The following is a 15,630-nucleotide window of genomic DNA, read 5'->3' on the forward strand; positions in this document are numbered from 1 at the left end:
GAGTCCAGGAAGTCTGGCTGTGTCCAGAGAGAGTGGCAGTGCCCTGAGAAACTCTGGCTGTGCCCGGGGAGACAGGTGGTACCCTAAGAAGCCCAGGAAGTCTGGCTGTGACCAGAAGTACTGTGGTGGTCCCCTGAGAAAACCTGGCTGTGCCCGGGGAGACAGGTGGTACCCTAAGAAGCCCAGGATGTCTGGCTGTGCCCAGAAGTACTGTGGTGGTGCCCTGAGAAACCCTGGCTGTGCCCAGAGAGCCTGGCTGTGTTCAGGATAGTGCATTTACCTCCAGGCTCCTTGCACAGGGCCCCTCGCAGAAGACGCTTGTCGCGTAGATTGTGAGGCGAGACCCTGTAGGGGTGGAGTGTGGGGACAAAACCCCAAAAAGCAGTTTCCAGGCTCTCGGCCTCACATAGAAAGGTGCTGGCTCGGGTAGTAAATGGCCATCAACTGTGATCAGATGCCAGCAGCTGTGGCTAGTTGGCCGTCAGCTGTAACCCGTAGGCCATTGGCCACTAATATAACGGCTGTGGCTACGCTAGCAGGAATGGAATGGGGGCTAGCAAGAAGATGGTGGCTGGCAAGCGCGGACTGCTGTTAGGCAGATTATGTAGATCCTGCTTCCTGTGTCTCCAGCCCAGCCGCCAGCGAGAATATATTGGTTTGACTCCCCTACTTATGGCTCCATGGGTGTTCCTTTTTGGCCTTACCGTGTCCTGCGTTCTTGGGCGGGGAGTGGGAGCTGAGACCCCGCACGACAAATGGCGCAGCGAGCAGGGTCTCCTGCGCGACAGTGGGGAAGAGGGAAAATGAGACTGGAAAGGGAGATCACAGTTCTGATCAAGTGGGGCTCCATTGACGTATCTGGTGGCTCTTTCCGCCTGGGTACACAGGGCTCTTATAAAGGAATTTACAGGGAAGTGACGTGGTCTGTCCGGTGACAGTACAAGGATGGATTGAAGGTAGAAGAGTATGGGGCTACAGAAGGGCAGGGGGAGTAAGGAGGCAGTAAATCTAGTTAAGACATGCAGGCCTGAACCTGGGATGAGCACCAAAATGACAAGAAAGGAGGTAGCTTCATTCTTAGGAGATGACGTAATACTCAGTGACTGAGTGTAAGAGGCGAGGGAGAAGGAGGATCACCTCACTTAGGTGACTTCGTGGGTGGGGAAATAGGGCAAGAAGCAGGTTGGCAGACAAATGATGAGTTCAGATTTGGAGATTATGAATTCGAGGTTACCATTAGGACAGTTTACATGTGGTCCAACATGGCTGCTTCAAACTTAATAGAAGCCAATTCCAGAGATGTGGACGTGAGAGCGATGGCAAGAACTAAAGCCATGAGTGTGAATGAAATCACATTGAAAAGGAATGTGGAAGGTCCAGTTGACAAGGGGGGAAAAGTGTGCACATATGAATTTGCACACTGGAGTTTCCTGCGGCTCAGTAATAAAGTAATTAAATCTTTGTTAATACTTTAGGGTCCACCTTCTACTACCGGATACCATATCCCTAATTTTTTGGAACCTTCAAATCTGTGCCTCCCCTTGTACATTACATCATTTTCTATAGTTTTTTCCCCTTTCTTTACTCCCTTTTGCTCCTTCACTACCCAAGTTTGCCTATTCCTCTGCTTTCCCTTACTCCTCACACTTGGCACAATATTCATATTTTCTCTTCAAGCTTGTTATGAATAGACAACATTTTAGTTGGATTTTGAATCTATCCATTACTGCAATTGTTTTCACTTGAAATTCTTTCATATTCACCTCAGTTTCCCAAATCATTGACATTTCATTAGTTCCTTGATACCCCTTTCTTTCTGTTCTCTTTTCTGAGAGACAGCATAGGCTGACTGGAAAAAGCCTTGGGCTTGCAAACCTAGGATCACGTACTGATTTTGTCACTTCTAATGGTGTGACTTCGGGCAAATCACAGCACCTCTTTAAAATGTTGTGCCTTTACCTGTAAAAGGAAAGCCTTCTTAATCATTAAAATTCCTTCCTACTCTGAAAAATCTACGATGCTAATATTTCTCCCCAACTTTTCATAAGCCCCTGTCAAGGCTTATTTCAAAAGAAACATCATTTAACAAATTACCAAATTTCCTTTGCTAAAATAGTTAGGCATATTGCATTTTTATCAAACCTGTTATCTTTTATATTATGCTAGTGCTAGTAATAGCACTTTATAATAATAAATTAAATTTCTCTTTCCAAATGGGCTTCCTACTCTCTAAAAAAAAAAAAAACAACCTTTCCAACTTACCGTAAGCCTCCCAAATCCCTCCTTGTCTTCACTTACTGCACAGCCATCTCCTGGGTGGTGGTCTCTGTTTGGTGGAACAAGTGCCAGAATACAAAGAGGAAGACAAAAGAGAAGGATGGGTTTGTCCTCTTAGCCCTTCAGGGTCTCTTGGAATAAATCCAGGCGAATGAGGGAATACACAGTTCTGTTTTACAGATTGTTTGAAACAAAAATTCCCCTTGACATCAGCTGTCTTGGAAGTCTACATTTCAAGAGCTGCACAAGACTTGTTATCTAAACAAATTAGATGTGTCCTGCTCACATCAACTTTCCTTGGTCAATAAACAATATTTTTAAATGACTTCTACATGATTCTTCCCATAATGGTAGCTAACGCAGAATCCTTCAAACCCCAAAGGGAACTAATTCTGGAATGTCCTGATTTGCATGCCTTTAACTCAAGGCCTCAGAATTTCATAGCTGTGCGTTATTGCTTTGTCAGTTCTCCCTGAGGTGGTAATGACTGTGTAAGGAAAAAGGCACTGGGTCACTTTTCTTGAATTCAGTTTTTGAAAACTATGTCATGTCTGTGACCATCTATCATTAGGCTCAATGTTCAGAGAAAGGGCTGAGCCAGAGGTGGGGATCTGTCCTTGCCTGTGTTCCTGAACTCATGTCATCTGGGCCATTGGAAAAAAGGGAATAGTGGCTTGACTGCAGACTACTGCCCTTTCTGGTTTTATAGAGCAAAGCACTGGTCAGAATTTGCCCCATCAGCAAGACCTGTGAATGAAATGCAATGCAACAAAGAAATTTAAATAGGTGTTAACCACCTCCCACCCCACTCTCCATCCCACCATGCAATTTTCACCCTTTCTAATCAAGATCCTTTTAGCACTTGAGACAGAAATCATGCAAAATAATTCTTTCTTTTGTCTTTCTTATTTTGCATTTTCCCTGTCATTTTTGGTAGATAGCAGTCAGCTGAGTACCAGATGAACCCATCATTTAGCAGTTGTTTGATTGCTCTACTTACCTTAATGATGAAAGCATTTTGCATTTTCTACACAGAACCTGATTTTTGAGGATTTCCTACTGATAGCAACACTGCTGAATTCAAAGAAATTATAATTTGTCTATGAAATAATTATTAAGGTACATAAATCTCAGATTCATCCCTAGAATGCTTACATGTAAATTCTTTTGCTATTAGTGTTACAAATCACATTGTTGCTCTTAGGATTCCAAACCCATCCCCCTTAGAGGTTTGAATCAGGTTCTGTTCTGATTTTGCTGTTCCTGCACGTCCTTCCTCAGGAATGAGGATCAAGGAGTGATTGCACGTGTTTTTGTTATGATCGGGTTAGGAATTGTGTTCAGCTTTACACAGTGACAGAGAAGTTGTTGCACATTAGCATTATGAAAAAAAAGCGTTTCCAGAAAGCTGGCAAGACTGAGGGAATTTGGGGGCGGGGGAGTTTGCTGATTGTTAAACTGTCAAAGGAAATTTGAATCTAAGGAACCCCAATAGATGGAAGTAAAAATTCTCCCTCTGTGTATGGGGGACCGTGGGGGAAAAGACAGGTTAGGTACATCTTTATGGGAGTCCTTCTTGTGATTCAAGTGTGAACGCAGACAGATGTACCCCCACTAAGTAGCTTTCAGGGGAGGATTATTCTGGGATGGCCCTGGGGAAGACACAGAAGAGCCAATCGTGACTAAACTTGAACATGATTCCATCCAGAGACCTCCAGAATACACCCAAACCAACATCTTGCCTTCTCAGAACAGGCTGAGGTTGACAGGAGAAAACAGTCAGTGATAACATACGTTTAGCTGGCTCTCATTCACTCTTCTTAGGTGAAGAGAAGAAAGGTTTGGGAGAGAGGCACTGCCAACAGTACATCAGCAAATACATAAATCCGTCTCATCTTTCAGACAGACCAATTCAGTGTCGGGCGCGTTATAAGCCTATAACCAGTGCAAGGGGTAAAACACATACTCTACCTCTCCAAAGTTATGATTTGTTCTCATGTCTGGTTTCCTTGCTTCTCTAAAGCCCTGCTCTGATTTACCCAGATTTTTCTCAAAAGCAGAAGATAATTTTAAAAACACAACATTCTATCAAAGAAGCCATTTTGTGGGGAAGCACTGGGGACAATAGATAATTCTGTTGTTGAATTTTAAAGAAAATTTTCAAGAACTGCACATTGTTTCCACTTGAATCAATTTGCAGTATCGATAGTCTATTGACATGTGTGGGTAACAGTCTAAGTCAGTAAATTTTCTCTCAGTTCAGGAACCACTAACGATGTGTAAGCAGAGAAGTATTATCATAATGGTGTTTCAGAAGATTAACTTGGTATCAGTGAAGATAGGAAAAGCAAAAAGACCAGTTTTAAATCTAGGGCAGCTGTGAGAATGGGAAGATAAATATCCAAGAGATATTATGAAGGAAAAATGAAGAGTTGGGAACTGCGTGTCGATGAGGGGGACAGAGAGAAAATGTCAGGATGAGAACAGCATTTTCAACTGAGAATGGCTGAAGTTCTGGTCTCTGGGGCATTTGTCAATAATCCCACTGCTTAGAAAACTTGAAAAGAGATTTTAAAATATACCACAAAGGCTAAAACAGCAAGTCTAGGCAAAAACACAATCAAAATTAAAAGACGAACAAATAGATACACATCAAATAAGGGCATCCCATCAGTGAAAGAGCAGAAGGTCAGTAAGAGCTGGAGGGAGTTTGTCTTTTCCAGTGAGAGTCCTTTGTGAAGCAGGGTTAATCGGGAGCAGAAAGAATGTGCTGTGTTCTGAATTTGAAGCTGGGAGGCTAAGACCACATGAGAGGAGTGGAGAGCATGAAGTTGATGTTCTAGCCAGATTCCCTAGAGCCTAATGCATTGTAAATTCAAAAAGCTAATGAAAGAAAACTACATCTCAAATATACAAGCTGGGCAGGCAGGGCAAGTTCACCACCAAGGCCAAGCAACATTAAGTAAAGCCACCAAGTCGCACATAAGCAGAGACTATGTCCGGAGGCATATTTTTGTGGGAAGGCCTCTTTTAGTACCTAGGGCCCCAGTATTTCAGAGGACAGTTGGACATTTGCTGGTGTGTTGTTTTTCTAATTTTGTCCAAGTAAAGGGTTCACCTGACATTTCTGAAAGTACCTGAAGTCATCCTTGACTACTTTTTCTTCTCTCACTCCCTAATTCCAGAGTCCCCTGGTGATTTTAATGTCTCTCATCTTGTTTTATTTCTCTTGACCTAGGTGCTAATCTGTAAAACAAGTTGTCACTGATCCACGCTGAAATGAAAAAATAATAATGATATGCAGAGAATTTTTTCATAAAGCTTTCCTTATTCCTTTTAAAGAACTGTCTCTCATCCTGAAGTTAGGTTCTTTCTGTCTTTGATATGTTTGCCTGTCCTTTCTTTCTGAAGTGGTGGAGGTAACATAGGATCGTTGTTTATTTAAAAACCCCTGTGTTGGCCCCTGATTTATTTTTTCCTGGTTGATAAAACCGGAAAGTCTGAGAAGCCCTCCCTGCTTGACATATCACCTCACCCTTCAGCTCCAACAGTGCTGCCATCTCACTAGTCTGATTAAATCCTTGCTTTTTTCTTTACAACGTCCTTCAGCTCCCACAGTCGCCTATGATGAATCCTGCCCACAGCCTCCCTCTGCCCGCAATGGACCCTACGTGGACCCTCTACTTCAGCCGGTCTCTTCCACCCCCTGACCTCACAGCCCCTCCATCCTGACTCCTCCACACCCTCACCCTGGCTGTTTTCCTGGCTGGAATGTCGTCCCATGCCTTCTCTGCCTGTCTAAGTCCCACATCTATTCCAAGGCTCCGCTTAGGTACCCACCTTGATGTGGCCCTGTCTTCAGTACTCCAGCATGTTCACATCTGCCTGCACTGCAAGTGCCCTGGAGGTCTGTGCTATTTTCATGGCACTCGTTTTCAGTAGTTACATTTTCATATGTCTGACTTCTTTCCCCAACCAGACGCTTTTACATCCATCATACCCTGTCGCTGTAACTTGCACATAGAGCTTCTTCAGACTGGTCAGGCAGAAGCTCCGAGGGCCCTTCCACCATGGCAGCTTTCCTGGCCTGCCTTGTGCAAGCACGTCAGCCCTTCTTAGTGCCTTAACTTCGATTCAGCCACTCCTCTGAAAGCAAAATTCAGAACCTCCAGGGGCTAAGCTGTGCAACTGGGCCACCAAGATCCCAGCTTAACCCTATGTCATTCTAATTGCACTACCTACAAAGGTTACTTGTATTTTTATTTCCCAAAGAACCAAAGGCTAATAGGTTAGAGTCTGAACGTGCAGCACCCTGTGCTCTGTCGCAGGGAGCTCGGCATCTTGTGATGCGAAATGCCTACCCAGCAGGACATGGAACATGTGGTAAGCCAATGAAAGCAGAGGCAAAGGTTGGAGAAATGCTTGCTGCGGGAGAAAGGTGACATTTCCCACTTTAGATTGAATGGAGCTACAAAACATAAACCAGCAAAGGGGTTGAAAAAGGGCAGGTGAGTGACAGCAGCAAGAATGAATCAGCAGAGTGCTGGCAGGTGGCATCATCTATAGAAAGCTATATAGTTCTGCACTTTAAATCAAGCACTGTGATTTACACAGGGCTAATGGGCCTGGGGTCCAGTGCGTGAAAGTTCCAGTCACAGCCCAGTCATGAGATGCAGTCAGAGCCTGACCAAGTCACCTAACCACATCATATTTTCTTTTTTCGATCTGTCAAATGAGGGAAGGGGATAATGGAGCACTGAACTATCTTTTATATAGGCGTCTTCAAAAGGATGTTAATGTCTTTAATACACAGTAACGTGTTCTTCACATTATACTATGAGAAACGTTAGGTGAAGCAAGAATTACGTCCAGGTTAAGATGTAACTTTAGGCTGGTTTTGTCGATAATTCTGTATAAATAGGCCTATGCATGTTTATTTCTTCAGGAGTAATAATTTCTTCAAAACAGCAATGACATCAGTAAACCATGCTGAGCTTCTTGCATTGATGCCTTAATCGGCTAGGGGCATTTGGGCGGGTGGGGAGAGGACGGAGTCTGCTTTTCTATTTCAGCTCTGCCTTTTGTAGGTCCAAACAATGATTGCACTTAATGGCACATTTGCTTTCTCTTTGCTTTTCTGTCGAGCGTCTCTTTCCTGAGTGCCCGTTCCTGCCGCTGGCTAAGCAGCGTGGCAAATTGTTGGAACAAGTCAGTCAGACCCACGATCTGACTGATATTGTCCTCACTGAATTAATGGGACCAACTAATCCCTGGGCCTGACCAGACGTCAGTGTCTCTCCTTCCTCCTTTCTTCCTTCCTATCTCTACCACCATTGTCCTTGCTGAATCTTCTCTACTTTTATTACCTAGAATCTTCTCCTATTAACCACATTTTTCACAGCTGATTTTTTATACTCTAAAAGCCCTCTATTCTTTTATTACCAAATATTATTTAAGTCCTTTTTTCTACACTTTATTCCCTTGTCAACTCATATTTATACCCAACATTATTATCTTCTCCACTTTTTTCTTCCCCTTTTTTGTTTTGTTTTTTCTGTTTGTTTGTTTGTTTGTTTGTTTTGTTTTGTTTTTGGTAACTTATTTTTCACTATTAAGATTCTTGTTCTATTAATTCTGCATCTGGGCTTATTTTAGGTAGGATATGATTCTTGTCTCCATTTTGCTCAGCCCTTTTATTAATGAATAAAAGGTATTTCAGCCTTTTCAGCCTGGGTAATTTCAGCCTGGGTATCAGTCTGAAATCCAAGCCTAAGTATATTGTTGTCCCAAGGAAATCCCTGGTTTGTCGTCCAGAATTTGCATGTTTTTCTTTCTTCAAGCCATACTGTCATTTTTGAAATTTTTTCTGGTGCTGCCACCAATAGAAAAGTCACACACACACAAAAATCAATTATCTAGTAAAATGTTGTATCTATAATGCATATTTATAATTATAGGACAGCTTTTTAAAATGTATCCTAACATTTAAATTATAAGTCCCTCTGATATTTATATGCTCAAAAAGTAAGTGTGTAATAAAAAAGCAAAGTATCATTGTCAGGATATATTACATCTCATTTCAGTAAACATAAATGATCATTCAAAATATCACCCATTCCTACAATGTCAGCATAAACAAGATAGATTACCACCATATCTACCACCATTTAAGCCCCAATTTACCATTATAAAATATGTTACTGAGAAATAAGAAAGTATTTAAAAGACTATTCATTTGTTGACGATGTCTCAAGATACTAAAAGAATATGTTTACATGTGCAAATATATACATGTAGATAATACCTTTTTTTAAAAATATTTTTTTAAAAATATTGTATATATATTCATACTGCACTATCATAAAGAGCGTAAGTTAGTAAAACTTTAAAGACTGATATAACGGTGAATTAAATCTACTTTGTAGAAAATATGGAGAAATACTAAGGAATTTAATATCAGCAAACATGTTCCCTTTGAAACAGCAAATTAGATGTGCAGGAGGATTTTGGTCACACTTCAAAGAATAATATGCTGAGATGGAGAGCTATTCTGTTTACTCTTGCTCTCACCGGTGAGGTTTTTCTATGTTAAACAGGCTTTTGATTACTTCAAAGCATGTTTGAAGTCCTCACTCTGTATAGTTCCTACACAAAGACAAATATTCTCCCAAATTTGTGCAGCTAATACTGCTGTGCATTATATTTATGAAAAGAACTTACCATTTCCTGTTTAACACCAAGTTAATGCCTTTTTATTTAGCTATGACAGCGAAGGTCGTCTGACAAACGTTACATTTCCAACTGGAGTGGTCACAAACCTTCATGGGGACATGGACAAAGCTATCACAGTGGACATTGAGTCATCCAGCCGAGAAGAAGATGTCAGTATCACTTCAAATTTGTCCTCAATTGATTCCTTCTACACCATGGTTCAAGGTAAACACGAAAGCATCATTTTAAATTGTTAGTTTTAAAATACCAGTAGCACCCAAATAGAATGTGACAACCCCCATTTTCTAAAATGAACCAGAAGAGGGAACGTGAAAATATAAACTTCTAGAAATATTGATGAAATAATCTAATGTCTACATGTCATGTTTATTTATTTATATATACGTATTATAAAATTACATAATGTGAAACAATATGTTAACCTGGAAACAGCGTCTTTTTCCAACCCTTCATGTACATCATCAGACCCTTTTTGCGTCATCTTTCACAGTTTCCCCAAGCATGTCATCTTGACTACCATGGAAGTACAGTGGTTTGAGGCCGATCACTTTCTGAATCCACATGTATTGCGGTCACTGGAAATTTTATCCCAGTTCTGAATACCCTTTTAAGTAACATCTGGCCTTTCAGTGTCTTCCTTCTATAGACATGTATATCCAATATCTCCATCATGGAACCTCTGCCGTATTCCTTTTTGATGTAATCTTGGAAAATGACAGTTGCAATTGTGAGGCCATAGCTCTAAGAATAATTACTAAATCTGAATTAAACTTCTTTGACTCATTTTCATACCAGTTCTGTCTGGTAATCTCTACAATCATCTGAAATTACTATTGCTTGAACTCATTTATTCCCGAAATGGTGCTACATTATGCAAGAAATTTAAATTGAGATATAGCCTACAATAGGAAAGTGGGTATTTGTACCAAATGTAAGATGACTCCCTTTTTAAAGTCAATTTCAGGGGGAAGGTCGCCTTACATTTTTGGGATACAAGGTATAGATTGTAAATCTTTTCAAAGTTCTTCGATAAAGGATACAGGGATGGAGTCTTGTAAGACATTAGGGATGACGCACACCCTCCAAAGAGCACATACTTGGTTGGCTCTTTGCAAAACATTTACTGCACATTCCATGGAGGTGGGGCCTCATTTATTTTGTCAGGCAAAGAAGAAGAAGAAATCTATTAAAGTGGAGAAATACTTCAAATTCCCCTAAAGTTTTCCTTTAATATTCAGCCGAACTTGTTATAGAATGAAATGCCAGAAATCAAAGTTGTTTTGTTATTTTCGAAGAAGACATCTTTAAGTACTTTTTAGTTCCTCCTAAAGAGAGTTCAGTCACTATTTTAGAAATTTGTGTCACTTCTAGTGTTTCACTGACCAAGTGTTTAATCCGTATCTATAGTTCATGTTTTCTGCTTCTTGTTCTTTAGATCAGTTAAGAAATAGCTACCAGATTGGTTACGATGGCTCCCTGAGAATTATCTATGCCAGTGGTCTCGATTCACACTACCAAACAGAGCCACATGTTCTGGCTGGCACAGCTAATCCAACAGTTGCCAAAAGAAACATGACTCTTCCTGGTGAAAATGGTCAAAATTTGGTTGAATGGAGATTCCGAAAAGAGCAAGCCCAAGGAAAAGTCAACGTCTTTGGTCGGAAGCTTAGGGTGAGTGTCAGAGGGCAGGTAACCGCTGCCTCTCCTCCATGCTGTGTCATCGGCTGTCCATGACCTGCCTCCACTCACCTCCTCCCACCGTCATCTGTCCGGGGCCACACTCAGTGTAGCACCTTACCTTACAGCATGACTTACATCCAGCCATCAAGCCCTTAGATCATTTATAGTGAAAGCCAACTATTTGAGAAAAGGTTTTTCGCAATATATCTATAATGAAACATAAGTCTTCCCTAGGAAATTAGGAAATTGCATGTAGCACAATCTCAGATAGCCTGGCTGTCAACTGATTTTTAGTTTACTAATATTATCTTAATATCTCATACTTTCCTTTTACCCACTCTGGAGGGATGGAGACAAGAAAGAATTGGCTTAAATATTGACAGTTTTCCAACTCATAAATATGTATATTGAAAGAGATGGGCTGGCCACTGAAAGATGGATTTTTTTCTTTGCATTCTCAATATTTTTAAAGTACAGTTTGGGCACATAGAAGAGGATCGACGTCAGAACCTAACTGTTGCCTCCTCACTATTGATTTACATTATTTTTAGGAGAAATGTACTATTTCTCATTATGCTAGTGTACTTAATCTTTGCAAAATGTTCTCTGCATTGCCTTGTTAGGTGTTTTTTTCTCCCTCTCACATTGTGGGCCAAATATATCTAGGAAGGAAGCTGTGATTTATGACACCTCTTTGGTGAAGACAACATGAAGTACTAAAACACAAGTTACAAGAAAACCACGTTCAGACCACTATAAATTGAACCTGATTCACTTTTCCTATTGGTAAACAGATGTCAGCTTATCGGAGAATTGCAGATAACTATTCCTAAAATTGCTTCCCTTGCCATTAAAAACAAGTACGTAAAATGAAGGCGGGAGAGAATAAAACACGGAGCATACTATTTATGTCTTTTTTTCTGCATCAAAATGTTAAATTATTATAACAGGTCAACATTATTTACCTGGACAATCCTTCAGGGTAAGAAACAGCTACTACATACTGTCTGTATTTCCAAAAAATAGAAATGATGTAAAAAAAGAATCAGTGGATCAAATACATACTGTATCCAACTTACGGATTATATTCTGATTCCAATACAATTGCAAGGCAGGTGTTTGGGACTCTAAATACATGGTCTTTTGGAACCGATGCCATGTGCTCCCATCTAACCACCTCCCAGGTAGTGGGCGCCAGGATGTCCTAGCTCCAGTTCCCCTGGATTAGGAGTTCTGGCAGGTACTAGGGAGGCTGGAGGGAGGTCAGTTCCGTGAGAGGAGGGAGAAGAAAAAGCAATAAAACACCAGAGGGAGGAATAGGATTAAGGTTGAAGGTAAAGTGACGGGCAAGAAAACAAGCTCAGACTTGTTCTGTGTCACTTTTCTTGGGTCTCAGGCTGTTATTGCCACAGTAAACTCCAGCTGCTGCCTTTTCTTCTACTGACACTAGGACTTCGTAGCTGCCTGCATCCCTGTCTGCGGCCACCACTTACTAATTTTCCCCAGGACCTGTGGTTCCTTGGGCCATTGCAAACTAGAATTTCGTTCACAGGCTTTATTTTATTCGACTATCCTTAAAGCAGGCATAATGTACATACACACACACACACACACACACACACACACACACACACACACACACACAGAGTCTCTGGCACAGCACTGACTTCATCAAAAGACACAAAAATACCCCAAAGACACAGCTCTGAACTAGAATTCAAAAACTAGGGGTTCTACATAAGGCTCCACTTAATACTAATAATAAAGCTTCTGGGAAAATTGTAACATCTGTAAATCTCATTTTCCTTATCTATGTCATGATATCTACATTATGATCTAAATAATATAACATTATCTAGATATTATCTTAACATTATGACACAGACATGATATATAGAGCTATATTATAAATGAAGTTAACCCTACCCTGCCTCTGTTTCACACCACTGTTACAGAATCACATGAGACAATGTGAAAGTACTTGGAAAACAAAAGGCATGATTGTATATTCCCTAACCCTAACCCAGAGAATCTCAGCCACATACCCAGATGTTGGGCACTTATACCCACCAGGTAGATGGGAAAGCTGTTTAGCTCGCTGGTTAGGAATATGTCAGTCCAGATGAGGGAAGAGTAGGGGAAATATGTTGCCCACTGTTCTTTCAGACAAGCTATATCTAAGTGTATCCTTTTTTATTTTTATTTTTTTATTTTTTTGTAACACTGCTCATTGCTTTTCTAGACATAAAAAGAAATTAGGAAGAGTGGAGGAAAGGAGGGGAAATCCAATCTGAAGTCCCTGGTTCTCTGTCTGATTCTAAATGAAGAAAATGCCTCACCTTGGGGAGGAAGGACTAGTACACACGGGCATGGTGTTCGTTTCCTTCTAAATAGCAAAACCACAATGCCTCAGCAAGACATTGCAGAAAATATACTATTTAAAATGGCCTGTGCAGTCACACTGAAAGGAGATTTCCAGCTGATATGTGTGATTGCTCTCATAGAGACAATGCCAAGATCACAAGGGAGGGTTTCTTACTTTCAAGATAAGATTGGATGTGCCAGCTCTGACTGCTAATTTCATTCCTCTGTGGATTCTAAGAGAGAAATTCTAGGAAAAAAGTGGTGATAGAAAAATCTGGTTTAAGGACTGGACCTGGAGTCTGCCAAAATAGGGGAGAGAGGAGAGCAGACGACACAGAGGCCACCCTAGCACCGGAATCAGATGAAAAGCCACCCATCTGCATTCTACCCTTTTCTGAAACTGGAAACGTCTCCTCTCTTGCCTCTCATTATTTTCTAGCAGAACGTTCTTTTCATTTTTAAGATGTTGACCTCAGTGTAGCTGACACAGGATGGCACAGGATACCTGACACAGGATGGACGCTACAATATTTATTCATGAATGAAAGAATGAGGACAAGCCAACCTTATAATATGGGTTATTTATTTCACTGCATCTACATCTTCCTAAGAGAGGGGCTATGTAAATAGAACCTCACATCCTTGCAAATGTTTGACTGCTATAAACAAACCTAACACCAGATATAAGATTGCATAGGTGTGATAGATATAACACTAGAGAGAGGAGTTTAAAATGTAAAAAAGAAAAGGCAAGGATTAGAAAAGAAAAAATTATATAAGGCAATGGCAACATGAAAGCATTTTCTGTGAAAGGGTGCACTAAGGGAAAAGGGGGTGGATGCAGTAGGAAATAACAAGCAAATGAAATCGTGACACAGATGTGGGAAAGCACAGCAGAATGAAGATTAGACAATTCCTTAGCTTACTCATTTGTAGCTAAATTTGTTTTAAAAAGACACACACATATTAGTCGCTGGTCTTTGTCTTACAATATTTAGTAAATATTCCTAATTTTTATCAAGTGTTAGACTTTGGGACCAGCCTTTAATCCATTACAAAAAAAAATTGTACGGATGGCATCCTAATAATAAAATTCACCTTCTATATTTGCACAGAGTTGAGGTGCTTAAAAGAAAGAAAATTTAGTGAATTATTAAGAAAAGAAATTCTCAACCTTTGAAAGTGTGTTTAAAGGCGTACATAAAGGTGATAGCATATGTAAACCTTTTTATGCCTGTTGCGTTTGTGTGATATCCTATGTCTCACTTTAATCTAAGCAGCACAGCCTGGAGTGGGATTGTACAATGCAGTTAGCACTTGCTGATGTGTGGAGACACACAAAACAGTCTGCAGCCAGTCCATGTTCTAATAGGGATACAAGCGAGTCGAGATACTGTTTCCGAGTGTACTGGGTAATGAGCCAGCCCTTCCTCATTTCCCTCTGCAACATTCCAGATACCCAGATACGTGAATATAATCCGATTGTGCTTTGTATCTTTAAACATAAAGACATTGTTTTAATGTCTTTATGCCTTAGTTTTTCAAGGATTCCACAGGGACAAGAACTACCCCCCCAATATCAAAGGGACATTGTGATTAATTACAATCATGCTGGACATGATCTTTGAAAGTGGGGATTTTCTGTGCTTCCTTAAAAGGAATGCTGTACATCACAAAGGAATTCATGGTCATCTCTTAGCCAGACCCAACATTTGGATTCATGTTTATGAATGATACCTGGAGGTATCATAACAATCTGTCAGGTTTTTCATCGCAGGTGAACTATTCAATTTAATGTGATATTTTTATATGAAAAAATATTTATTAAAAGGCCATTGGGGTGTGGAACAATGCCGCTGCTTTATGATTGTAAAAAAAAAAATTGTTGCAAAGTTGCCATGATTTCATAAAGATGTAGTTACGTGGTAGTATGTCGTAGAATGGAAATGTCCTTTGACTTCTGCACTTCGTTTACAACCCAAAGGAGAAAGTTTGCACATATTTGGGAGGGATAGTAAAACAAAGAAAGATTTGTTAGTATCTTTTGAAATTTTACACATTAAATCACAGTGGCTGGTGTCTGGAAACAGTAAGAATGGTTAAAACCTTGGCTCCCGTTGGGAATATAGGGAGAAATACAGCCACATTCTAATGGTTTCCTCATTATTTCAGTTTGAAGGGACAAGAAAGGCAATGCATACAATATTTGAATAAAAAAAAAAGTAAACTTCCCTCCAGATGTTTGGTCTCACGTGTGTCCACGTGGTGGTCAGTATGACCACTCACACAACAGCAACATTAAAGACTGTCACCTGACCGTGTTGGGGTTGTGTAGCCATACTCACAATCCAAAAACCAAATCAGAAGCCCAGTAGCAGGGTGCAGGCAGTGAAAAAGAAGGGGTTCCAGAACTGTCTTTCTGCCCTTCTCCCTTCAGGAACCAAACAATTATACTAAATCTGCAGTCCAGATTTTTTATGCTCTGACCACAGGAAATATTATAAAAATAAAGGAGGCCTAAGGGTGTCAATAAAGAATTGAGATACAACTTAAAGTGAATACAAAGTAAAATACAAA

The 15,630-nt window shown here is 40.4% G+C and overlaps 1 protein-coding gene across 11 annotated transcripts in view; it reads left to right on the forward strand.

The window, feature by feature from the left end:
• TENM3 (teneurin transmembrane protein 3) overlaps window positions 1-15,630 on the forward strand; it is a 955,259-nt gene that overhangs the window by 923,693 nt on the left and 15,936 nt on the right. For all 11 annotated transcript variants that reach the window (XM_081046184.1, XM_081046189.1, XM_081046188.1 and 8 more), the window contains 2 exons: window positions 9,038-9,213; window positions 10,445-10,680. In XM_081046184.1, the coding sequence (XP_080902310.1) occupies window positions 9,038-9,213; window positions 10,445-10,680 (412 nt within the window). The remainder of the gene's footprint in view (window positions 1-9,037; window positions 9,214-10,444; window positions 10,681-15,630) is intronic.

This window comes from Rhinolophus hipposideros (assembly GCF_964194185.1).
Source record: "Rhinolophus hipposideros genome assembly, chromosome: 4".
NCBI classification, from domain to species: domain Eukaryota; kingdom Metazoa; phylum Chordata; class Mammalia; order Chiroptera; family Rhinolophidae; genus Rhinolophus; species Rhinolophus hipposideros.